The sequence below is a fragment of the Micromesistius poutassou genome, assembly GCF_964030765.1.
Source record: "Micromesistius poutassou genome assembly, chromosome: 16".
NCBI classification, from domain to species: domain Eukaryota; kingdom Metazoa; phylum Chordata; class Actinopteri; order Gadiformes; family Gadidae; genus Micromesistius; species Micromesistius poutassou.
In genome coordinates, this window is record NC_140286.1 from 5600644 (window position 1) to 5628166 (window position 27523).

The 27523-nt window shown below is 44.8% G+C and overlaps 1 protein-coding gene across 1 annotated transcript in view; it reads left to right on the top strand.

Annotated features, from left to right (window-relative positions):
- Positions 1-27523, top strand: part of LOC311361276 (low-density lipoprotein receptor-related protein 8-like) — a gene marked incomplete at both ends in the record, with an annotated part of 80669 nt that overhangs the window by 14654 nt on the left and 38492 nt on the right. Inside the window, 1 exon segment of the mRNA XM_084481455.1 lies at positions 23393-23515. Within this exon segment, the coding sequence (XP_084337581.1) occupies positions 23393-23515 (123 nt within the window).

A 27523-nucleotide genomic window follows, 5' to 3' on the forward strand; every position in this document is an offset into this window, starting at 1 on the left:
GAATGAGAATTTGATTTAAAAAAGGCTGGCGGCACAAAGAGGAAAGAGTAGGAGGAAAGTCTGGGTACAGACATAGCTCCCCTCAGAACGTGATCCAGTGATCTGACGATCACACCCACCAGACTGCAGTAATCATGTGGAAAAAGAGTGGCAGTAAAAAGGGAAAGAGCAGGAGGAGAGTTGAAATTAGAGTCTAGCTACAGGGGGAGCTCTCCTGGGGTGGGGATTGTGAGGTGGTGGGGGTTGGTGATGGCGGTGGGGGTGAGGGAGCCAATTGCAGCCTTCTGCAGCAGTGTACGGTTGATATTAGACACGGTGGTGGTGGTGGTGGTAGTAGGTGGATGGGGGGCTATATTACATTTTTTAATCCCGGGTTTTGGTTGCAGATCACAATGGAATGTGACAGATGGAGCGTGAGGGGGAATTGGGCCTCGAATGAAACAGAATCGCCAATTAAAGCCTGCCTGCTGTTTTCTGCTCCTGGCCTCTACCTGTGTTCCGTGTTCCCCCAGCCGGGGGAGATGATGTGCACGGCTTATGACGCACGTTATCGCTGTCTGTTGGAAAATGGCTGGAGGGGCATTTGGTTCCAAGAAATGAAGGAAGGCACCTGTGTTTTCCAGATGGCCATGATGACCCAGATTTGCCATTCCTGTCAATTATCTTTTAGCTCAAGCAATGCCGCTAACAGTGAATACATCTATTTATGTAACTCCATTATGACACATCTGTTATCTTGAGTAAGCATTGCATAACGTTGTACTTTAAGTCTATAGTCTGCAGGAATCAGTCAAATCACAACCATAAATCGTCATCCCTTATCTGCCCACCTGACAAAGTTGGGAAAGGAGTGTTATTGAGTATTTACTACTGTAACTGAATACAATACACATGACAGGTGACCTGATAACCTGTTCAAGGTTGTCAATAGCTCTGGACGTAGATTGACTCATTTGTCAAGTGGAGGCGGTCGCCGGGTCCATCCACAGCTCCAGCCAGCTAGTGGTTTGAAGGTGGTCTTTAGAAATGCATACATTTTATGCAATTCATTAATATTCTTTCATAGTACAGGAAATCATCGTACGTACAGACGCACGCACGAAAACACAGACACACACACAGCTATAGAGAGTGACGTCTCGCTATATCCAGAATCCAGAAGCCATAGTGATTTACCATTGATGTAGTCTGGTGTTAAACACTAATCAATGGCCCCTCTATTATGTAAGACTAACAACCCCATGAATAAATATATATATATATATATATATAAATATATATGATACAACCATATATGTTCAGTCTTCATTGCTATCACCTGGCGCACATGTAGTGTACGTGCAGGGGGGGTTGAAGTATTGTGTGGTTAGTTTTAATATTCAGGTTTCTACCTCACCCTTTAATGCAGTCCTTCATGAGAAAACGTTTCTACAGTTTGGAAGTACAATACAAGTGAGATAATGATGTGAAGGGCACTGTTCACTCCTCATACAAACTGCAGAGGTATATGATTATATTCAGGCAATATAAACCTTGAAAAGTTTTTATTTATAATGTGTAGAGGTCAAAAGCAAGAGCATGTACCGTAGGCGATATCTCAGTGTCAAAGCTAATGTACCGACATACAAAAAGAGATGGCATTGAGCCCCCTTAAAGACACTATTCATACAGGGCTTCTCTAAACTCTTTGTCCATTGAGTGGGAGACAACCAATATCACGTTTCTGGTTCTATACCCACAACCATGCAGGGCAACAAGCGGCTGGGGCAGTTAAAGGTGCCTTGCTCATTAGAAACACGGCACCAGGAAAACCATAGTTTCCCCCCAGAATTACTTAAGGATATAAAAAACAATGTATAGGTTTCCCAGATTACTTTTGAACACAACTACACCTTGCAAAACCCTTGGGAGCTGTTTTATTACTTATTCATTTTCCGAAAGAATAGGTACGATATGTGAATCATGAAGCATGTAACAGCTGTTTCTGCACAGAATATTAACACTACTACTGTTCAGGGTGTCCATAGTCGTATTGCAATTACTTTACCAGCGTGGGGAGATTCGAAATGTACAGTTACTGGAAATGGATATAGACTTTTCTTTTTTGTATCCAAGTTGCTAAGAAATCGCGTTCCGGAAAGTTCAGAACATTTTGGAAACAGTTTTGGAAATAATATGAACCACCCATAGCGAATTCACTTGCTCGTCATTCATCCATCAACAGTTTTTGTGCTCTAAAATGGGAGCTTCTAAACAGCAAGCCATTACAACGCATACGGTTCAATTGATTCACTCTCCCCGCTCTTCTCTCCCGGTCATCCTCAGTGTAATTCTGATAAATAGGCGAGGGCACCATAACATGAATATCAATGGCGAGTCCAAACGGGTCTCCGGTGTGGATATTAAACTATGTGTCACCCTGTTGCTGGGGGGAAGGGTTTCTGAATAAAGAGCTGTGACCTCAGGCGCTTTGTATGCTAATCCACTTTTTGGTTTAAAAAACTATTTTTTCCGAAGTTCGTGTCACAGTAATTTGACATGGCGTCGTCTCCCAAGCAGCCATGACCTCTCGCATCGCTAATTCAGTTTGCCGATGACATTGTGCTACTGATAGTCATTGTTGTCAGGGGAGAGGGAGAGAGAGAGCACGGGAGATGCAGTAGTAGCTCAGTCTGATTCTCCATCCAGGGCCAATAGGCTAATGTTCCAACTTCCATTCTATCCTTGTTTTGCTAATGGCTACACAGTATATGCAAGGGTGGCACACAGTAGCCTATATATATATGCGTTCTGAGCATATACAGGTATGTCCTATATGTACTGTATGTGTATGTAGCCTACTTTGTTTGCGAGCTGCGTGTGACTGTCTTACCATCCAGATCCAGTCTATCTCCTGAGCTACTGCATAAAACATGACTCCCTAACAGTAACATGATTAGACCGAGACGCTTTCCCAAGCTTTTACTGCATGTAAATTTGTGGTGTTTGCAAACGGAGATGCTGGGAGGAATCCATGATGATTCTCGCCCCAGGGTACTTTCTGAACCACTCTAACGGCAAAAAGAAAATGTGGACCCTGTTGACCTTTATACACTTTGATGAAAATTAAAGCGTGGTTCATCTTCCTCAACCAGAGCAAGGCTGCAGCTGTGAGTGCGCGCCGCTAAACGCTCGCTGCTCTTTAATTACCTACATTTCTGAGCTCTTCATTATGCCATTTCTACTTCTTACACAATGCTTCCGTTCTGCACTTTTACTCGTTCTCTGTGAGAGTGGAGTTTTCCCCCTAGGGGATCGATCGAGGCATTTCTTATCTTTTATCGTATCTTATCCGACCCTGTGTTGAGAAGTTCTTGGATCCCAAGAGCATCACGATGTGCACTTGCTATCTCCAGCTATCTTATCCGATCTCATATCCTCTTACCATCAGCTCACAGTGTTTCCCATACATAGACCAATGTGTGGCGCAGCGCCCCAGATTCCCCCCCCCCCCCCCCTCCCCCAACAACAAATTTTCAATGTAGAACTGCTAGAACCACACATTGCTACCTGGTCTGTGGGAAACACTGGCTCATCGGGTGTGAAGAGTATCACCGTGGTAATCATCGTCTAATATCATCTTATCTCATCTCTTCTGATCTCGGAGCATGTCTCATCTCATCGGGGCGGTGCACGAGAACCTCATCTGAGCTACCTAGCTGGCGGTATTTGCGAGGAGGATTTGCTCGCCTGTTCGTTAAGTGATCGCAACTGATCCCTCCCGCCACGCCGTGTCCTAATGACTTTTGATGGCTAGATAACGACCGCAATGATGAGAGGGTGTGTGTTTGTGTGTGTGTGTGTGTGTGTCTCTGCTGACTGTGCAGGACCTGGGAGGATGTGTGTGTGTGTGTGTGTGTGTGTGTGTGTGTGTGTGTGTGTGTGTGTGTGTGTGCTTGTGCTGTGGCTTCAACCAAGTGTATGTGTGTGTGAGTGTGTGTGTGTGAGAGAGGGAGTCTTTAGGAATACTGTTCATTAATCTCCCTTGTGATGTGGGAGTTCTCAGTTGCCCTTGGTTTCTGAGTCGTCCTCAGCCCCACTCTGTCCGCTAAGAGGGTTAAAAAGGCCTTTTAATCTCTTTTTATCAGCCCTGTCAAATGTGTTGCTATGCATGGGTGTGGATGGGTATAGGAATGTGTTGGTGTGTCTCGTTTGGTGTGTGTAATGTGGGTATAGGAGTGTGTGTGTGTGTGTGTGTGTGTGTGTGTGTGTGTGTGTGTGTGTGTGTGTGTGTGTGTGTGTGTGTGTGTGTCAATCAGTGCGTTTACATGACACTCAAGAAAGTCGACTTATTGGCTTAGTCCAACTATGATTGGATTACTAAAATGCATGTATACACCTTAGTCGAGCTATACTCGAATCGAATTGGCTTACTCATAGCTAGATAATGCGATTCATAGTCGAGCTAAGCGTGCATGTAGCCAATCGAATTGGCTTATGCGTTGATTTGCGTTCTGCGCATGCTCGAGCTCTTTTCCCAGGGCTGTGAGCCGGAAGTAGAAGGAGACGATAGTCTTGTTGTTGTCGCCGCCGTCGGATAAGGGATAACGAGAAACGGCGATTTATTTTAAAAGGTGGCGCAAAAGATGGAGGAAGCCGGTGAATGCCCCTATAAGAATTGTGTCCCGGCCGCGGGAGCGCGCATGGCATGCATTCATTAAAGGTGGAAGCACACGGACGCTTCCATTTCACCCAAGGCTGAATTAAAAGTACATGTTCTTCTAAATGTGGGTCATCAACGAGGTTGTAAAGTAGTAACTTCGGGCACATCTGTCAAAATAAATGTTTTTTTCTCCCGACGTGTTTACGATCTTTATTCATTCATTGCGCCGCGGCGGGGAATGTATAAGGACGGGCGGCGGAGGGGCTGCTCCAGCTGGAGAAAGATGTTTTCAGCAGACAGCTGTCAACTCACTTTGGGTCGGCGATTTATTTAAAAAGTTGGCGTAGAAGATGGAGGAAGCCGGTGTCGTGCCAATGTAGTTACCCCCTATAAGGAGTGTATCATCAACATGCATTCAGTACACACTACGCTTCGATTTAACCCAAGGCTGAATTAAAAGTCCATGTTCTTCTAAATGTTGCTCATCAACGAGGTTGTAAAATAACTACGATCTTTATTCATTCATTGCGCCGCGGCCGAACTGACGGGGGTATTATCTGATATTATGAATTTTACAGACTGCGTCGGGTTCTCCGACTCTCTGGTACTTCCACAACAAGTAAAGACTCCTAGTCGGGTTTATCTCGCCCATGGGGAAAAGGAATTGGGGGAAATTAACTTTGGCTTTGACTCTCTGAAGTCCAGATTGAAACGCGACATGGAGGAGAAAGCGATGTTTCAGCAGACAGCAGCCAGTTCACTTCGGGTCCATATCATTTCTCCGACGCTCCATTGTTCCGACCTCTCGGTCGTATGCGGACTGCTCCGCCGGCAGAGCAGCCGGAGGAGTCAAACCCGCATCTGTCACCCTTGACAACAAGACCGAACAAAATGCAGACCTTCAAACGTTGTTTCTTCAAATGTCGTTCGTCTGTGTCAGCCAGCGGCGTTGACCGTCCACAATTCCTGAGGTGGTTACGAGTGGTCGGAAGTTTGAAAGACACCCTTGCTCTCTGACCTGAGGTTCACAGCTGGCCTCATTTAATACCAATAGTGTATTCTCCCTGGAAAATATAAACTTTGAGCCGTTTAGGAGTATTTCAAGACTTGAGAGGCGCCTATGTATTTAGTCGGAACATGTGTTGTGTGTTCAGCACGACATGCGTAATGTTGGACTCATTGAGAATTGAGGTGTATGTGCGTGTTCTTTTGATGCTGTGGTTTTGTATATATATTAGTGCTGGGCTGCATTTCAATATTATTGTTCATCGCCATTGAATGGTTTTGTTTTGTCATGACATGAAGATATCAAATTAATTGTATTTATTCATTAATTATGATGAGATTATATGTTCTTGTCATGATCAAAATATATGTTTTAAAACGTCAGAGAGAAAGCAACTTTTGTCCGATACCATACTTTAAATGCCCATGTACTTCAATTAAATTACCCTTAGTTAGACAGTTAAAACGGTAAGCAGATTGTAAAATGGATCAATGTTGTGTATAATCCCTCATGATTATTGTGATAATCCATTTTTCCATATCACCAAGCCCTAATATATTCTCAGATATTGTGTCAAATAATAATAAGAAAAAATGTTTATGATGATAACATCATCCACAACTACATAGACATTTGCACATCTCTGAAGGCCTTGAGTGTGCACATGTCCACATGACATTTAGAAATGCAGCAGCATGATGATGCAACAAGGAAAAGATAAAGGTGCTAATTAGGTGATGGCGACTTCTTTTTTTCTTTGATTCATTGATGATCACATTGTCTCCAGAGACCACAGTACAAAGTGATGTCTGTAATTTGCTTGCTTTGTCAGACAGTCACAGGCGGCCAAGAAAAATGTAATAAGGAATTCCATAATGATCTGAAATGTCAGTAAAGCCACCACATCATCTCAAGAGAAACTGCAAGTGTTGTTTACTTGATTCAAATGCTAATCCAAAGTTATCAAAGTATACAAACAATTCATTTTATTTTTCTCCATATCTTTCTATGCATCCATAAATCCACTTATCAGCTCAGCACTCCTGGTGATCCAGAAGACACCAGGACACGACGTGTGGAACGTTCCACAGTGTTCTCTTGTTCTAGTCGAGTTCCAAGTTACCAGACTTCACTTTCCAAGCACACACACTTCTGATCTCTGATCTGAAAATCAGACGCAGTGTGATAAATATCAACTTTGATGCATCACTTTTAAAGAAGCAACAACAGACGGATGTAGACACCTGAAGGGGTGTGTTTGATTTGTGTCCCAGGCAGCAGGTGGCAGGGCGGGGTTAGAGCTGAAGCACATTGATTTGCTGGGCTCTGGGCCGGGGGGACGGGGCATCTGGACCACAGAGTGATGTCGGAGCCAAAAAGGACAGGAGGGCTGCGGAGGCCCCTGAAGCAGAGAAGAGGGTCAGCTGTCTGGATCCGAAACACATCCTCTCTGGCGCCTCTTCCACTCTCCTCTGTTTGTCTCTCGCTCTCGCTTGCTCGCTCTCTATCAGTCTCACTCTGTCTCTGTCTCGCTCTGTCTCTCTCTCTCTCTCTCTGTCAGTCTCTCTCTCTCGTTCTCTTTTCTCTCTCTCGTTTTGTCTCTCTTCTACAATTTTTCTGTATACCTCTATCGTTCTGTCTCTCTTCTACACCTTTTCTGTATACCACTCTCTCTCTCATTCTTGTTCTTATTGAAAACACTGCTCTAAAGCCACCCATTCTGCCAGCCTATTGGCAACTATCTGGCTGTATTCACTCATAAATAGGTGTTCACCCACCTTTTTACCTTTTTTTCTGTGCTGCATCCTGCTGGCAATGCAAGCTATCGGTTAGCATTTCTCTCACACATCAGACTGGAGATTAATATCTGAAGTCTGACATCAAGGTGAACAGGGAGTTCAATTTTCTTTTACTATTTTTTATTGTGAACAATCTTGTGGCTTGAGGCGTGTATCTGTTAGTGCTTGATTGTTAAACATCAACTGTGGTTGGTGCAGTGGTAGCAGTAAAGTAAAGTTTAAAGAAGGCTGTAAAATAGTATAAGTCAAGGTTTCAAATCAACCCTGTGTAGACTGGCCACTGTAGAAATACAATGATTAAAATCACTTTCCGGAAGCTACGCACGAAAATGACTTTTCTTTGGTAGAATATCTCTGGAAACAAGGCATACCTCCGACCTTGGTCTTTTGTGGTTTCCAGCCCAGGCTTTGTGCTGTCTCTGCTATAACGAAGTAGCACTGCTGCATCCCAGATTACTTTTCTTCATTACCAATCGAACAATCATTCTTCGACAAATGGGTTGTGTGGAAAAGCGATCAAAAAGGTTACCCACACATTCCACTCCCAGTAGTGGGATTAATTCCTTGGACTCTCTTCCTGTCAGGTCCATTATGACCATATTAGGATTCCACTGGGAGCTTTCTGCCCCCTGCTATATGTGGGATGTACAAACAGACCTCCATAGACACCATCACCACCAGCGTCTAGACTCCATCAGGGGGAATCTAATCCACATAGTCAACAACACCACCAGCATCTAAACTCCATCAGTGAGAATCTCATCTCCATAGTTACCCCACAACCCGCAATTGGGTTGAATCGACAAATGGATTGTTATTACAATAAATGCTCATCTTCTTGCTTCATACAGGTCCCTCCTGATTTAAACAACATGTATCTGAGATCCTGGTCAGACATTTAGGATAACACATGAACAAAATAGTGACGGTATAAGAAAACCCCAGCAGTGTGTCTTGCTGATTTGCTCCAAGAACAAGAATAATGTAGGCCTGGCGTGACACAACGGAGGGATAATGAAAGTGTTATGGGTGTGTCGGGGGTGGGGGGGGGCAACATTACGCGTGGTTGCATCAGTATGACTCTGGGAGATGTATGTTCCAACGGTGGGGAGAAAGGGTATTGTTGTACGGATGTAATATGTCCTCAACCGTTAGTCTCTTCCCTTCTCTTCCCCCTCCATCGTGCCATCTCCATCTCCGTTCGATCCCCCCCCCCCCGCCCCCACGGTGCCACACACGCACGCACACAAGCACAAAACACCACTTATACTGTTACAGCCCATGCAAATAAACAAACAAACCAATTCCTATAATATGTCCCCACAGCTACACCAGGATGGGGGATGGTTTTGCTTTAAATGAAAACAGTTAACTTAGTCTCATGGATATATTTCTCACACACACGTGAGCAGGTACGCGTGCATGCTCGCACGCATGCATGCTCAAACACACACACACACACACACACACACACACACACACACACACACACACACACTAGGATCCACTGCAGTGTGTCTCCTTGAGTGGCTGCTGTCTGGGGGTCCAGGGGAGACACAGGGCTGGCTCTTGGATGACAGTTGATTGTGTTGGACAGCTGCTCGCTTTACTCCAGGGTGTGACTCCAGAATGGCCCCAAATGTATGGTAGCAGTAAAACGCTTGAAATTAAATGCTGCCAGATGATATTGAATGTGGATAATGTGTGTTTTGCACTTCTATGTGGTCCTATGCATGTCTCATGCATTAATAAACGGTCATGGTGAGTGTAAGTGCTTGTGTGTGTGTGTGTGTGTGTGTGTGTGTGTGTGTGTGTGTGTGTGTGTGTGTGTGTGTGTGTGTGTGTGTGTGTGTGTGTGTGTGTGTGTGTGTGTGTGTGTGTGTGTGTTTGCATTTGAAATGTAACCATGCATTTTCGGCTTGATGGCATGCTTATGTGGCCCCTATACATCTTCATGGTTTTGGGCAGAAGTAGAGCATTTCATTGGTGCAGCTTCAAATGCTAGTGCAAGCCAAGAAGAGCAAGAAAACGGGCAGTCAGCAATATTGCAACAGGCTGAGAGAGAGATAGAGAGAGACCAGCTGAGAGAGGTGGAGCATAGGCAAGCAACATTTAAATGTTTATTTTCCATGCCATTAAAGCTCATAAATGAGCGAATACACGCTAAGAGGCATATAGAGAGCTGGAGAGAGAGATATTGGCAGAGAGACGCATAGGTAAAGATTAAAAAGGGGAGACAGAGAGACGGGGATAGAAAGAGTGAAAGCTAGAGATGTAGGATAGATAGACGGAAAGAGAAAGGGAAAGGGCAGTGACAGTAAGATTGAGAGAGACGGATGCATAGATTGAAAGAAGAGAGAGAGAGAGAGGGAGAGAGAGAGAGAGAGTGCCCTCTCTGCCTCTGATCAATACAGTGATAAATCCCCATGTGTTCAATTCCTATCTTGTCTGCTTGTGTTTGAGCCCTTGTGTGTAATCGGCCCACATACACATACACACACACACACACACACACACACACACACACACACACACACACACACACACACACACATGTCGGACGGTTACCATCGGATCTGTCCACCACCACCGGATTCAAAGGGGAAAATGATTAAGTCGCCGTGAGTCGTCATTGACGGACAGTGTTTTGATTCCTCCTAGTAGAAGCCTATGGGTTAAAGGTCAACGCTTAATGTCGTCATAACAAGACCCGAATCTAAAACCTTGCTACTCCCACTCACAGTAATAGGCAACATAATAGGCAATATTAGTTTTCGTTTTGGCTACAGCCAACACACAATGCCTATGTTCGACTCCCAGACGAAAAGGTTATTCTGGGTCGGATCCCCAACGTCGACAAGCCTGTCTGTCAGTATTCCTGAGTTAAGACGCCGTTCGCCCGACCGGCTTCTGAGTCGGGGTGTGTGTGTGTGTCCTGGTGAGTGCCAAACCAAGTATCTGGAACAGAGGGCGGACGGGAAAACATGAAGTAGTGAGAACGGAGCCCTGGCCGCCTCCAGCAGGTCCCTGTGACCCCAAAGCATGTTCCCGCCTGCTCCAATAAACAAGGCCACATTATCCTCAGACCTACATAGGGGACAGAGAGGGTTCGCTGGCAGGCTGGTGTCATGGTTGGAGCTTGTCCAACAACCCCAGTGTCCTCAATGTTAGCTGGAATGCTTAATGAAGTAAGCTAAAGGGCGAAATTTAAACCAATGTGACAGTAGATTAGACAAAGGTTTATGTGTTTTTTAGATACTATTAGATGCTAGATGCTACTGAAACATGAGCTGCGGTACATTTACTAGCACAGATGACACACACAAACGCACACACGCAAGCAAATACACACACACACACACACACACACACACACACACACACACACACACACACACACACACACACACTAGTATTGACTAAGGTTGAGACATATCACACCCAAACGGCTGCTTTCTCAACTGCTCATCTTATGATCTGGGTAAAGTACATACAGTACAAACCTACAGCTAACCCAATAAACCCATACTTTAGTGTAGTTGGTTTTATGGCAGCGTTGTCTATTCTTGCTCTGCCCCATTTAACAAGCCCTTATCCAAATTGGGAGATTTTAATAATTTAGAATGCAAAATAGATATTTGGGTTTGTTTTATTTTGCATTTAAGAACCAGGAGGAAAAGTCCCAAACAAATGCTGTTGTGGATAACACAGGTCTGTGATCCACATTTACATATATGGCAGCCTGCTAAATGCTCTATGACGGAATGGATACCAGGAAGTATTTTTGCCTAATTAGATTGGTCAGGGATGTGTTAGTGAAAACAGGAGAAATGGTGACAATGGTTTGATCACAGACCGGTAGTGTCCTTTAAGTTACTTGAATTAAATGTATCAGTTTAAACTCAGTCCTATAGAGTGCCGACGTCCCGCGCCTTCTGGTGGTCCCCATGGGACCTATGAGTTCGTAAAATATGAATGGGTTTCAATGGAGAGAAAGTAATGCCCCGGATAACACATGATGTTTGTGGATTTAAATGATAATTTTTCATGTCAAGAGTTTGACCGTTTTATTGTGCAATTGTTCAGTTAAATACTGAAGAGAATACACAATGAGAAAGACTACATGTACGTGACGTTACGTTCCCTGTGACTAGCGTGGACAAGACCGACTATCTCCCCATCGGCATAACTGAAACTCTCCACATGCCCCGAATTATAATGGATGTCACCTCTTTCGATGCTGTTATCCTCCCCTTGGAAAAAAAGTGAAGTGAAGTGGAGCAGAGAGATTGCAGAGAGAACATTCTATCATTTAAATCCACAAACAACATATGTGCAATCCGAGGCTTATAAAGTATTACTTTCTCTTCATTGAAACCCATATTTTAAGATCTCATTACGATCTCTGGTCCCATGGGGACCGCCGGAAGCGACTGTTTTTCGTAGGCGCAGGGCCAGCGATTGCCATAGGCGACCTAGGCAATTGCCTAGGGCGTCAAAATGTGTTGGGGGCGGCCACTAGTGGTGCCCTTAATTCCCACTAATCATAGAATTAGAAGAAGAAGCAAAATGAAACATGTCTAAGAACATCCTAGGGCGCCGCGTCGCCCCCCCCCCCCCCGTCAACAACTACGCAAGCCCGCAATTCCGTACCAGGAGGGGGTCACTCGGAGGGGGTCTCGCCTGGGGCGCAATTCAGTGTAGAACTGGCCCTGCGTATGCGGAATCCAGAAGTCCTGCCTCAAGCACTAGGATTGGACACTCTGACTCCTAAATAACCCTGACCCTGACCCTAACCCTAACCATAACCGTAACCCTACCCCTACCCCTAACCATAACCCTATCAGAGAAATGCGTTTGACTAACGTTATTTTAATATACATTACAATTTAAGTTACCTACCCTGCGGTCACGTCAGGTCACGATTTTAGCCTTTTTGGATTGGATCAGGGATTTAAACCTTTAATCGTGATTGGATAATCTTCGGCTATCCACTCATTAATATTCATATTCTTCCGGATTCCGCCTACGAAAAACACATTCGCCCGCCGGAAGGGGTGGGACTTCGGCACTCTATTGCCTTTACATAGGATGGAATGTTTTTAGTGTTTTAGAAAACATTCACGTTCTACATTCCAATGATACAGGGTGGATTCCTTTTTGTGTCATGTTGTTATCGTGCGATTTTTTAATCATCAAATCGTTTCATCTTTGCAACAAACATATACATCACAATCATATACCACACTCTGATTTACATGGCCCTACTTTTATTATTAGAGCCCCTTAGCCCTCAGGGGATAAAGTAATATCCCGTCTCTATCAGACTATTTAAGCACAGCAGTGGAATGGTGAAGAACACAATTTTATTAATGTCTGGAAAAGCAACCTTCATCACAGGACAAGGAAGTCAGATCTATCCAGCTTGGAGAATCATGGAGAATACATATATAAAACATATATATAAAGAAAGTACCTGCCTACTCGTACCTATAGTCTTCACTCTCCCACTTTCCTGTTGGTCTCATGTGGGGGCCTCTCTGTTAATGAAAAATGTATAATCAATCACAGAAAGGACTCAAACATTGTGGACCTAAACAGCTTACCCACCTCTTGTGCTAAACTCAATGAAATTGCAAATGCTGGGGACTGTGAGAAAGTAAACTCAATATTCGATTATGACCTGCATCTGAATTTATCCAAGCAATCTAATTGCTTTGGACAAAAAAAGTATACTATGTAGTTATCTTAAATAGTACAAACGACACACTAAAAGTTCCCAGAAACTTTTAGTGTAAGTTGATCTTCATCATGATCATTGTCTTTTGATGATCATACCCTTATCATTTAAGTGTAATATGTGAGAGGCTCATGCTAGTTTGCGCGGTGACTTCCCCTGCTGACAGGGTACCCTGAGCTGCTCTGCCTCAACACCTCTCCTCTCGCTCCCTTTGAGCTAATAAGGTTCATGAGGCTATTTGTCTTTGGGGGAGAGAAGGGGAGGGAGCGACAGAGAGGGGGAGCCAGAGACAGGGAGAGAGAGGGGGAGCTAGGGAGAGAGAGGGAGAGCTAGAGAGAGGGAGAGAGAGGGAGAGAGAGGGAGAGCTAGAGAGAGGGAGAGAGAGGGGGAGCTAGAGAGAGGGAGCTAGAGTGAGGGAGAGAGGGGAAGCTAGAGAGAGAGAGGGAGAGAGGGAGCTAGAGAGAGGGAGCGAGGGAGGGAGGGAGAGAGAGGGGGAGCTAGAGAGAGGGAGAGAGAGGGAGCTAGAGAGAGGGAGCAAGGGAGGGAGCGACAGAGGGAGCTAGAAAGAGGGAGAAAGTGGGAGGTACAGAGAGGGAGAGAGAGGGAGCAGGAGAGGGAGAGAGAGGGATCGCTCTCTCTCTCCCTCCCTCTTTCTCCCCTTCTCTTTAGCTCCCTCCCTCTCTACCTCTCCCAGAGAGGGGGAGGGAGAGAGAGGGAACAACAGAGAGGGAACAACAGAGAGGGAGGGAGAGAGAGGGGGTGAGAGATAGGGAGCAACAGAGAGGGAGAGAGAGAGGAAGAGAGAGGGAGCTACAGATATGGAGAGAGGGAGCTAGAGAGAGGGAAAGAGAGCTGGAGAGAGCGGGAGCGACAGAGAGGGAGAGAGAGGGAAAAAACGTAGAGAGAGCTTATCAGGGCTGAGTAACACAATAAGCTGCTCTCTGCCTACACTTTAAAAGAGCTGTCATTAATACCCTTCACCGTGTAAAAAAAAACATGTTTATTTGTGTGTCTCTCTCGTGATAAGACACTGCCTCCTCTTGCTCCCCATGGTTCTCTCGCTCTCTCTCCCTCTCTGACGTGTCTGCTGTGAGTCAAGGTTCAAAGGGAGTTTGCTTGCTATAAGCCACGAACTAAACTCTCTCCTTTACTTAAAATCCTCTTGTCATTGTTTTAATTAATTTGTTTATGTACCATGCCGGTGATTTGAGCACATTACGTGCTGTTAAAACTTCCTACCATCACTCATTTTCTACTGTGGTTTTATCCTTGTGTGTGTGTGTGTGTGTGTGTGTGTGTGTGTGTGTGTGTGTGTGTGTGTGTGTGTGTGTGTGTGTGTGTGTGTGTGTGTGTGTGTGTGTGTGTGTGTGTGTGTGTGTGTGTGCATTAATTTGAATATGTATGTGTGTGTGTGTGTGTGTGCATTTGCATGTGTATGTGCTTTACAACATGTATTACAGCAAGTCTTTCAATCTCCCTCTTTTTCTCAATCTCTCTCTCGCCGCCTGACCCCCAAACGCCTCTCTTGAGATGACTTTAATTAAAAAGAGCAGGGAAGTAGTTTCTGAACAAAGAAGAGATGAGCCGGCCAGAGCGATTACTGCCCAGTGAACTACAGCCCCCATAGTGCTTCAGTGAAATGGATTCAGAGTTATTGCTTAATGCATTCGGAACCGCGTCCTCTGAATGGGTAATGTACATACTGTACATAGCCCCAGCTACCCCAAGAAAGCCTCACTTCTCATATAGCAGCAATATTATATTATATCAATATTTAATTATGTTTCAATGGTTAAACTGCAAAGCCGGCCTGCAAATATAACATACTTGTAGTTGGCATGAAAGACATGGTTATGATGAACTCATTGGATTCAAAAGTTAACATTTGCAAGATTGTGAAAAGGGGGCGTCATTCACAATGTATTTTTGGAACAGAAATGGTTTTGTGTAATGCGTGTGTGCTATTGCATACATTGGTTTAGCTTGTTTCACCTCAGGGTTGTAGGTCTGTCTGTCATTGCTCTGCCCCATTTGATTGTCCCTTATCTAAATTGGGAGATTTGAATAATTTAGAATGCAAAAGAGATATTTGGGTCTGCTTGATTTTACATTTAAGAACCAGGATGAACCAACATTTACTTACGTGGCAGACCCGAGCCCCATAAACGCTCTTTGGCTGAATCAGTACGAGGGAAGAATATTGCAAAATGATATTTGCCAAACTACATATTTCAGAGCTCACTCCCATTCCCTATGACCCTCTCTTATGCCTACTCATCATGCCCATGTCTGTCTGAATGTCCATCTGTCCCAGATAAGGAGCTCCATTCTGCCACTCGCGTTTTTGTGGCCCAGTGCCTTATATTCTCTTAAAATAGAAGAAGACTCAGAAGAAGACTCAAACTCAAGCGTGCCAGTGGTTCAGAGCAATGTTATGTGTTCCCATTCAGGCTGAGATAGTAGTTTAAACTGTTAATGCCAATAGCCAAGTCAATTCCCCATCTCTCTATCGACTATTTAAGAACATTGAAATGGTGAAGGGCACATTTTGATTTGCTTGTCTGAAAAAAGCAACCTTAATCATTGTTTTTTGAACTGAAATGCTATTGTGTAATGCATGTGTGCTATTGCATACTTTGGTATAGTTTCCTTTATGTCAGGGTTGTAATTATGTCTGTCATTGCTCTGCCCCATTTAAAAGGATCCAAATTGTGCGATTTGAATTGGTCAGAACGCAAAAGAGATATTTGGGTTTGTTTGATTTTGCATTTAAGAATCACAAAGGGCAGTCTCCACAGGTAGTAACAAAACCGGTCTGTGATCTGACTGGTGGTCAGATCGCTTCAACTTTGTGTCTGGTGAACAATCATGGAGAACACATTCACAGAGTTCCTGATTCTCCTCTTCATTCTCACCCTTGTAGTTGGCTGTCCACCTAATGCTGAGGCCTCTTTCTTTCTGCACAGAAGAGGATAATATATAGAAATAATTCATTGATGTGGGTCAATGCCCGGAGCAAGTGCCGCTCCAATCCCTGGTTGGAACATACTGATTTAGCCATCGTGAGGAATACAGTAGACACAGACTACGTATCGAGTCTTTGCAAAAAATTTGCCACAAGCAAGTCATGCTGGGTTGGCCTTTCTATGGAATACTTTGACTGGACTAAAGTTGGATCGGGAAGTTTGCTTACCTTTGGTCGTGCTGTTTTATTAATGTGATAAAATGTACATTGTAAGAAGTTACTGAGCTTTCTGTGAGCAGAATGTTTCATAATCGCAATGTTTTGTGTAAGAAAGAAAGACTATAAAAAACTATAAAGATTATAAGCAGGAAGAAAAAATCTATTGTTCATGTATAATGTTTTAATACAATATTAAGATGTAGGCTTTAAAATTGTGTTGGGGAAATTAACAGATGCTGGACCAGTTGAGTCGTTGCGGTGACTGTCTGTATGTTGTCCCGTAGGGGTGACGATTCACTCAGATAATGATTCACTACGATACACCATATTAGGTTCACTATTAAAAATTATGAATATATATTCAACAAGTCTTGAATGAAGAAAATGTATGTGCAAAAACATGTATACAAATGTATGTACAGACAAACTTGAAATAAATGCAGTTTGCCCGTCAGTTTCTTATGAATTTGTAAACAAGATATTTTGTAGTCACATGAGAACAATCATGTGTGTATGTGTGGGTTGGTGTGGGTTTGTGGGTCATGCTAACAGATGTCTCTGTTAAATCAGGTAGTATAGCGGCTTGACTTGTAACCAGATGGTTGCTAGTTCGATCCACGGCTCCTCCTAGGAGGAGTGTCGAGGTGTCACTGAGCAAGGCACCTCCTTGCATGGTTGACTCCGCCGTTGGTGTGTGAATGTGTGTATGGACCGTGGTTAGTCGCTTTGGATAAAAGCGTTTGCTAAATGCCCTTCATGTAAATGTAAATGCGTCGTGAGAATGCAGCAACCATGGCAACCGCTGTGGGCTATGTAGGTGACATGGAGAGACATAGTGGTCTCGAGGCAGCTATCTGATGCAGAGGACGTATATTTGGCCCTCTGCTGGTGTCTAGTTCACAGATGGCTTTGTGTTGCTGGCTATAGGGCATGACGAAATGTTGTGCCACGAAATACTGCGATACAAAACAGTGCGATAAGCGTTGTTAAAAATGATTCCCGATATTAGGTAATCCGTTTCTTAATAATTACACGATCGAATCAGACGAGCAAATCTGTTGTGTCGTTGTTTTGTTTGAACATCAGAGGGGCACTCTAAGTTCAGCCTATCAGGTCATAAACGTCAACGTTAAAATGAATGGAGTAAGATGACATTAATTCAATTCACCTTTATTTAAAGTGTAAAATCACCAAAACATGGTCTCAGAACACTTTACAGGACAACACACACAGAAGAGAGAATTAGAGATGACAATTAGGCCAACATGACAGAACAGCATCAACAACAACGACAACAGCAACAACAACAACAACAACAACAACAACAACAACAACAACAACAACAACAACAACAACAGAAACAGTGACGATAGTGACACGAAACAAAGAACAAAAATGAAGCAAAGACAAACAACAGAACAGAAATAAAACGTGCTATCAGGGTATACCGTATGTTTGAGAAAATAGATGGGTCTTTAGTCTGGATTTGAAAATGGTTATGGAATCTGCATCTCTAACTGATTGCGGGAGCCGGTTCCAGAGGAGTGGGGCACGGTGGGAAAATGCTCTTCCGCCTGCTGATTTTTTGTTAACTTTGGGGACCATTAGGTAGTTACCATTCTGTGAGCGGAGGGCACGTGTGGGAGTGTATGGGATGAGTAGGTGTGACAGGTATGGAGGTGCAAGTCCATGTAGGGATTTGTAGGCCAGTAGGAGTAATTTGAAATCTGATCTGGATTTGATTGGGAGCCAATGGAGTGAGATTAGAACTGGGGTTATATGATCAAATTTCCTAGTTTTGGTGAGTATTCTGGCAGCTGTATTTTGGACAAGTTGTAATTTGTGTGTGCTACGGTGTGGTAGGCCGGAAAAGAGAATATTACAGTAGTCTAATCTGGATGAAACAAAAGCATGAACCAAAATCTCTGTGTCTGAGGTACTTAGGAGAGGACGGATCTTTGAAATGTTACGGAGATGAAAAAATGCTGTCTGGGTGATTTCCCTGATGTGTCTGTCAAAAGACAAGGTGGAATCAAAGGTCACACCGAGGTTTTTAACTGTATGGTGTGGAGTGATAATACAGCCATCAATGTTTAGCCTAAGGTCGGTGAGGAGTGGTAGTTGGTTGGTTGGGCCTACGACTAATATTTCAGTTTTGCTTGCATTCAAACGTAAGAAGTTTTGTGACATCCAGTCAGTGAATGACAAGAACAACATTAATGACAAGACACACACACACACACACACAGTAGGGAGAACTATACACACATAACACACACTCACATATTGATAGTGGCAGTGAGTCACAAATAATCACACAAATGACTCGAACATAAGGCACCTAAACAGCTTGTGCCTTGCACTAAATGCAAGTAAAAATAATGAGGAATGTGAGAAAGTAGGAAGGTAGACTCAATATCGCTCAATATTTGAAATTTACCTGGATGTGAAATCTCTTGAGTCGCATTGGACAAAATAATCGACTACGGTTGGCCCCAGGAAAAGACAGTTTGACCGGGGTCTTACTTTTTGTGGGTTACTCATCATCATTATCATCACCGTCATCATCATCATCGTCTGTAAAGTTTGTTTTTGAGAGGTCTTCGCAGTTTGAAGCACCTCATCAAGCCAAGGTATTCGTCCAATCACGTGTGTGTGTGTGTGTGTGTGTGTGTGTGTGTGTGTGTGTGTGTGTGTGTGTGTGTGTGTGTGTGTGTGTGTGTGTGTGTGTGTGTGTGTGTGTGTGTGTGTGTGTGTGTGTGTGTGTGTGTGTGTGTGTGTGCGCTGATTATATATGTGTATATGATTACATGCGTGTATGTATTTTGGCTGGTTTTTCTCTATTTATCTCTCCCTCTTTTCTCTCTCTCTTCACCTGAGTCCCATACCCTCACTCCCTCTGCAGATAACTTTGAGACCTCTGCTAATTAAAGAGTCGTTGCTTCTAAGCGGAGATGGGATGAGCTGGCGGGGGGTAATGTCCGGTGAACTACAGCCCCCATAGTGCTCCAGTGAAATGGATACGGAGGGAAGGGATTAACAGCGAACCCGCAGTGCATGTGGTAGTGGTAATGTTCAAAGTGTGGTGGCACCTGTGCTCTGTGGACTATGGAATTAAAGCCATACCTTGAGAGTAATGGGGGATGCTCTGTACCAGTGGTTCCCAAACATGTCCTCCCTGTGACGTCCTACATCCTACAGTAGTAGCGCAGCATCACGGATAGCCCACTGAGATGTTTTTGTTCTTTATTCTTCTGCATAAGTGCAAAGGTGAACACGCATACATATATGTACATAACATACATACGAGACAGTATTACCAATATTTGGTTGCGATGTAAGCTAATTCTACATCAGGTGATGAAGAGCAAAACGGAACATAGTGACTTATTTTGCTCTCGTGCCAGAGACATTACATCCACACAAAGCTTTCTAAAAATACTAATAAATGTTTTGGTTACTGACTACTGACTTTTAGACAGAACGTCTCTGTTGTCATGGCAACGGTTTATCAAGCTGTGTAGATCTTTCAGTGAGTGAGTTTCCTGACATGGATGAGAGGAGGGAAGTGTTGTTCCGGCGGGCTGCACACATTTGGTACTGAGGCTTCAGTCAGACTGTTTGGGAAGGTTAATCACACATTAATTTTGAGGAGCCCCTAGATTTACCCACGTACCCCCGGGGGTACTCAGACCCCACTCTGACTGCTCTGTACTATCCGTTGTCAAACAGGGATAGTGCCGGCCCTCAGCCTCTGGGGCCTTAGAGCTACAGGAATACGACGGAACAGAACTTAAGTCGGCAAATGGACCCTTATGTCAAAATAAAATTAAACTGTTTTCGGATCAGTAATTGAAATGGGATTATTGACCGCAAATTCTGTGGTCTGATATTTGTGCGGCCCGGGAGCCACTGTTCCACGACCTGTGGTTAGAGAAATGCTCTGTGAATTCAGACAGTTATTCTTTCTTTAAAATCTATGGCCTCTGATTTTACCAAACCTTTACTGCTTTTATCCTATTTTTTGTGGCTAGTTTGAATCTAGTTTGAGAGAGTTATGTCTATACAATTTTTCCATAGAGGCTCTCTCTCTCAACCTCTATCTCTCCTCTTGCCTCATAACCCCTCCTTGCATGATAAATGTGTTTACAAACAGTGTCTGTATCCTCAGTTGTGTTGTGTTATGTGTGTGTGTGTGTGTGTGTGTGTGTGTGTGTGTACTCTGGAAGTTTTTTTCACACAGAGCTCTCCACTAATGAGTTTACACACTTAGAAGGAGATGGCCCACATAACCGCCTGTCCTCACCTTGTCAGAACCTACGCACACACACTAGGGGTGTAACGATACACAAAAGTCACGATTTGGTACGTACCTCGGTTTTTAAGTCACGTTTCGGTATGTTTTCCGGTACAGCAGTTTTTATTTTTTTATTTTTATTGAACAATTGGATTTTGATTAGATTTATTAAATTGTATCAAACAAATGCCTTACACAAAAGACATCAAATACAATTGAGGTCCTCAACACAAAACATCAGGACAAGACAGGGCACTCACAGAGTGTGTGATAATCAATAAAAACTTTATTCTTTTTTTCTTCTTTTTTTTTTCGGTACGTACCGAAATGAAACGTGCATCGAACGCACACACACACACACACGCACACACACACACACACACACGCGCACACAAATTCTAACTTAATTGTAGACAATGTTTGTGTTTGTGGCGGGACCGTCTCATGGAAACAAAAGAGACGTGACTAAAGAGGATGATGGTGAGCTTGAGATGATAAGAGGATTGAATGAACGAGAGGTGGAGAGGATGAGGACGATAGGATGAGATGAAGAGCAGGAGGATGGAGCGATGCGCATGAGATGATGAAAGGATAAGATTGAGTGGACGAGGATGAGAGGAAGAGGATGAGTGGATGAGGATGAAAGTGTGAGTGGAGGAGGGGGGGGGGGGGGTGCTAGGGGTGCAAACATCATCATCGTCACGGCCAACGTTTATTATTCAACTTTATCCAAATGAAGTCCGACAGCGCAGAAGGCAGCCTGGTGTCGGGAGGCTGGCGGCTAGCTCGCTCACCCCCCTGACCCCCTCAGAGATGCGCTAACAGCTAGCCAGCCAGGCTTAATAGCTTTGGCAGCCACAACGCATCATTAGCAGGGCGGAGCGATTGGCCGTCTTCAGCAGGAGGGGTGGGGGGGACACTGTGGTATGTGTCCAAGCGACTCAACAGCCCTGCCAGCTTCTGCAAGTGGTGCCCCTCCCCCCCAGTTCCAACCCAGCATTACAGACTAACCCCCCCCCCCTTGGCACGCTGGGTGTCATGGTGATATGAAAGCCACACCATCCTAGGGTATGTGACTGGTGTGATGATGACATCACTGGGGGGAGGGGGGGTGGGGTCACCTTGCCTCTTCAGATCATCTCGGAGGGCCTGATCCACTCCCTAGTAACTTGAGATCTGATGTGAAGCATTAAAGACGGGCCCGGCCGGCTCCAGGTCTACTCAGACCGGGGCTGCCACGCCCTGCTAGACCTCTAGCAGGTGATTGATTACACTGTGCTGCTGCTACTGCTGCCCCTATGGGTGGGTGGGGGGGGGGAGAGGGGTAACGGGTTGAGGCTCCTGAAGTGAGTTGAGCGTCTCTATTTGGGGTGGTGGCTGTTTTTTGTCACTACAGGTGAGACTGGCATTGTTTTGTTTTGTGTGTGTGTGTTTGTTGGATTTCCGTCCAAATTGTGTCTTCGGAGGCAACCTTTTATGCACACAGCCGGTCGGCAGGGCCCCATGGCAACCGGAGCACCATTAAGGGTAGAGTTATTTTTTCTTTTGTTGATGGAGTATAGTTACGACCAGAGGAGAGAAAGATTTTCTCGACAATAGCGTCTTTTGCCGTTCTCCATTCGGAGCACGTCTGATGCTAGCTTAATCTGACTGGGGGCCTGTGGTGAGCGGAGCTTTCTGTTGGAGAAAGGTCCGGAAGGTAAGATGTCAGGCCTCTCGGAGCTCGTGGGCGCAAGGGGGAATTTTTAAATTAATTTTAAATTCCCTGGTGTTGAAAGCTGCTGAAGCCAGTTTTCCATTTTTGGTTTTTCCTCTCTAGACAAACACAGCGAAATGAAATAGGAAGTGTCGCTGGGCGACTTGGTGAGAGAGATTGGACCACGAGAACAAGAATGTGATGAGTACTGAGAGAGGGATGCGTACGGAGAGAGGGTTGGGGTGTGTGAGGATTAGGATGTATTGCACAAGTGTGTGTGTGTGTGTGTGTGTGGTAACGATGATGAGTTTGATGTCCTCTGATGAGCCGAGTGATAAGTGAGCTTTAGATAGTAGTGAGAAATGACACTTCAGAGATAGAGGAATTAACAAGACGGTCTCCATGTCTCTCTGTGTAGCTCCTTCGCCACTCATCCTCTCTCCTTCTTCACTCATCCTCTCTCCCTCTCCACCCATCCTCTCTCCCTCTCTGTCAGCATCTTTCAGTGTCTCTCTCTCTCTCGTTCTCTCTCTCTCTCTCCTCTGCTCTTCGTCACTCTTCCTCCTCCTCCCTTTCTCCTCGGTGCGCTGTGTTATAGTGCATTCTTACTTCTGACAAAATGTACTCATTGTAAGTCGCTTTGGAAAAAAGTGTCTGATAAATGTAAATGGTGTGTTTCTTGTCCGTTCATCGAATGACCGGGTATCACCATGGTCACCAGTCGTACACCATGTTGGTCCCGGGTTACGTGTGATTGTGCTCTGAACATGTTCATGTTCAACAGAAATGCATGTTGGATCATCTCTACAACTCTGCCCTAGAGCAAGGCACAGGCATATTCAATCTCTCAAGCCCTACAGCCATTTGCAAAGCTAGACACATTCTTTTCCCCCGTTCAATATTATGAATCAAACATCGTGACTGCTCATTCTTTCCTTGCAGAAAATGTTGATTCTAGTGGATTAATCTCCCTCTCTCTCCCTCTCTCCTCTCTCCCTCTCTCCCTCTCTCTCTCCCTCTCTCTCCAGCCCGGAAGACGTGTGCCCCAGCTGAGTTTGCGTGTCTGAATGGTCAGTGTGTCCCGGGCCGCTGGCGCTGCGATGGAGAGCCGGAGTGTCCTGACGGCTCGGACGAGGCTGAGGTCACCTGCAGTAAGAGGAACACACACACACACACACACACACACACACACACACACACACACACACACACACACACACACACACACACGTGGAGACATGCACACAACCCCCCCCCCCCTCACTCACACACACACACACACACACACACACACACACACACAGGAGCAGACATGAACACACATGCAAAAGCATTTAAATGCACACACAGACGTGCAGACACACACACACACACACACACACACACACACACACACACACACACACACACACACACACACACACACACACACACACACACACACACACACACACACACTGGCTCTGCTCCCAGTCTTTGATGTCAAACACAGCCCCGTAACTCAATATCTCATTTCAAGACATCCTGACTCAATATTCTCCCCCCCAACCACACACACTCACAAACCCACACACACACCACTTATATTCTTCTCTAGTGTCTGGTTTTGTTCAGCATTTGCCTTCAACAACATAAACTCAAAGCTTTTTATTCAGAGGAGCAGAGAGCAGCATCGCTACACTAGGCTAAGCTACGCTACGCTATTCTTCTGGAGGATAGGAAAGCTGCGTGGTTAGTGCTAAGACTTGGCATTTCCTCACTCGATTGCGTCTGTTTCCCGCTGCCTCTACCCCCGCACTTGTTTTGAGTGAAGGAGGTGGTGGGAGGTAGGGTTTCAGTCTCTCTCTCTACCTCTCTGTTTTTCTTTCTTTCTTTGTCTCTGTCTCTGTCTCTGTCTCTGTCTGTGTCTCTCTCTCTCTCTCTCTCTCTCTCTCTCTCTCTCTCTCTCTCTCTCTCTCTCTCTCTCTCTCTCTCTCTCTCTCTCTCTCAGAGGCGGGGACAAGGCAGGTCTGTGATTTCCCTAGGTGCTAACCCTTCCCCCCCTCTCTATCCACTTCTCGTTCCTCGTTCGCCCACTCTGATCCTCACCACTGTTCCACTGGTCCTGATGCGGGGGAGAGATACAGCCCCCTGTGCCCTCCTGTAATCAACAGCTTTGGAGAGGCAGACGGCGTCTCCTGGTCTCTGTGTGGGTGGATGACTAGGCAGTCCATGCTAGAGAGGGCACTCAGACGGATGTCAGGGCTGTGGCTCGGAGGGGGGTGGGGGGTGCAGGCTGGGGATGGTGCAGTGGCCAGGGTGTTCGACTTAGAAAGCATGAAAAGCACTGGGTTCAATCCCCTACCTGTGGGCATCCTTGAGCCTACTAACTAACTAACTACCTGACCCTTGACAACTAACTGCCCTCAGGACAACTCCAGACTGGGAGAAGATGAGTTCCCACTTGTTAAAACGGTTGTCCAACTTGGAATTTCAGCTCTGACATTATGGTATAATTTCAGAGCTTGATGTCAGTAACAACATTGAACATGGCGGCCGTCATGGTTAATGGGAATTACTTTGTTAGAAAAATGTTTGTTGACGTTTTAACACATTATGTGGTGTGTAATAACACTGTTTGTATTGTTTATGTTTTACTCAGATTATATCAATATGTTTATATTTGATTTGATTATATTTGAATAGCTGTCTTACTGATTTTAATCAGCTGGTGTACGTCTCCTCCTCCTTCTTCATATGTTTGGAGAGAAGCATGAATTGCTGCTGAGCCACAATATGCCGAACTTCCTTTAGCTGTTTATTTTAACTTGCAGCGTGCAAAGCAATGGTGTCGGAAGGTGGAATCTTGGAGTTGAAACTTCCGAGTTCCGAGTCTTGATTCCACGACTCTATATTCAACAAAAATGCACATCCCAAGGACAAACCAACAACACACTTTATCGCAGCACACAACTGTGCTCATTTGAACATGAATGTGACAATGTGATTAATTTGACTGTTATTCGATTTATCTCTGCCTCCTCATCTTGAGATCAACCACTGAATATGGTGTCCTCCAATCACAAAGGTCAAGTACAACGCTGATAATTCAATTCAATGGAATCGTTTCAAATATGTTTATTTTAGATCTGTCTTTAAACACATCATAGCACATTCTACCTAATAATTAAAACCACGAAGTAAAGAGGCCACTGAAGGATCTGGAAGTTGATATGCAATTAAATACAATATATATTTAAACTGTAGAACTATAGAACATAAATCCAATTACAGATAAATGAGCGGAAGGATTATGCGCCCCGACTTGGCATGTCGAGATAGATATCGACTAGAGGAGAGGCAGAAAGTCATTTATATGGAAATCCCTGATTAATTCACATGCTGTAGTCATGTAACACGTACCGCAATGCACGCACAATATTTCCCCCTAAACCAGCGAGCTCTGTGAGCTATATAGGCATCGATTCAACCGACTTTTACTCCACGTTTGTGTCAGGAGGTCGTACTTTGGCTCTGGTGGTGACCTTTCGTTATGCCCTCATTGGCCCGGTTCTAGCGGAATGGCTTTAGTTCTGGATGGCTTCAGAAGCGCTGGCCCGGTGGTGGTGACGACACATCACAGACCCCTGACCGCTGTAAGTGTCTCCTCGAGACTCAAGTCGGCATTGAGCACCAGGCCAGTCACCGCAGACGGCTGCTTGATCTCAGCCAGACACCCGGCGCCTCCTGCTGGGTCACTGATGACTTTGAAGAGGAAGGAACCGGGAGGAACATCCTCTCAGGGGGGAAAAGGGGGCGGGTGGAGGGGGGGAGGTGAACTGGAGCGTTTTTCGTGACTGAAAACTGCCAGATCTCATCCTCGTCACTTTGTCTTTGTCATTAACCTCGTTGGACTGGATAATTCCTTTTTGGCAGCAGCTCCTTACGCAGCGAGACGAAGGAGGCTCTCCCGTGTGGGAGGGGAAGGGGGGCAGGCAATAATCGAGAGAGGTTTGAAGTGCTGGTGGGTTTCTCCTGATGCGTGATGAAAGTGATCAACCTTTTTGGGGTTCTGCTTGGCATAATTAATTGGTTCCAGATGGGGACTCTTAACACATGAGGAAAGATGTGGGCTGGCCTGTAACACCCTAACAAGCCAGATTAAGCAGGGTTGGTGGGGCTATGAGGTTCTGAATTTGGGCTTTGAACGTTTAAAATGTTTTTTTTGTTAGATTTATTAACATAGTTGTTTAAGAAATGTGTGGGCAATCGAATGTTGTCTTAAGACTGTATAGTTGCAAAATGTTGTTTTATGCAACCAAAATAAGGATTCTTCAAGTGTGACTGTAAAAGATAAGAATAAGAATGATAAGAATGATTTTAACAAATTATAATTTAAAATGCATGCTGAACTTACCCTGAGAAATCGCATGCTTTTTATGTTGTATGTATGTGTTGAAAGCAGATGGTCGTACTGGTGACAGTAGACACGAGGGAAATGGAACACACTGGGTTACTATGCATTCAATCGCTTGGCTGCTTCTCTAAATGCTGAGCATTAATAGGGTGTCAAGAAACATTTTCTGCCAACAAACAGTCGGGGAAGACCCTTTACAAGTGACAGGGAATGTAGCTTAAAACACCTGGCTAGCCGAGTGTTAGCGATTAGCGGTTGCTGTGGTATGCTCTGCTTGACGTGATCTCACTTGCATGTACTAACCCCGAGACATCATGCTCCTATTACACGGTGGCTTAATATGACTGCATCTGTTGCCACATCTCCCATGCACTCTCTCTCTCTCCCTCTAGTCGCTATCTCTCTCTAAATCCCTCCAGTCACAGATTGCATCTTGGTCTCTCTGTCTGTCTGTCTGTCTGTCTGTCTGTCTGTGTCTCTCTCTCTCTCTCTCTGTCTGTCTCTCTGTCTCTCTGTCCATCTCTGTCCTTCCCTCATCACACACACACCACAGAGGAACACTAAGTTTGCCTTCAGATCCATAGAGATGCGTGCCAGAATGTATCTGGCTCGGTCCGTGCGTTCATTACACGCTGGAGTACCGTCACGTTGGCATATTAAACATTTAAATTGAGGCCACACAGCGTCTCTCACAGGGACTCAAATGGAACGTGTATCCAGGAAGGCCTTGGACTACAACATCTCCCAGCACACTGTCTTTTCT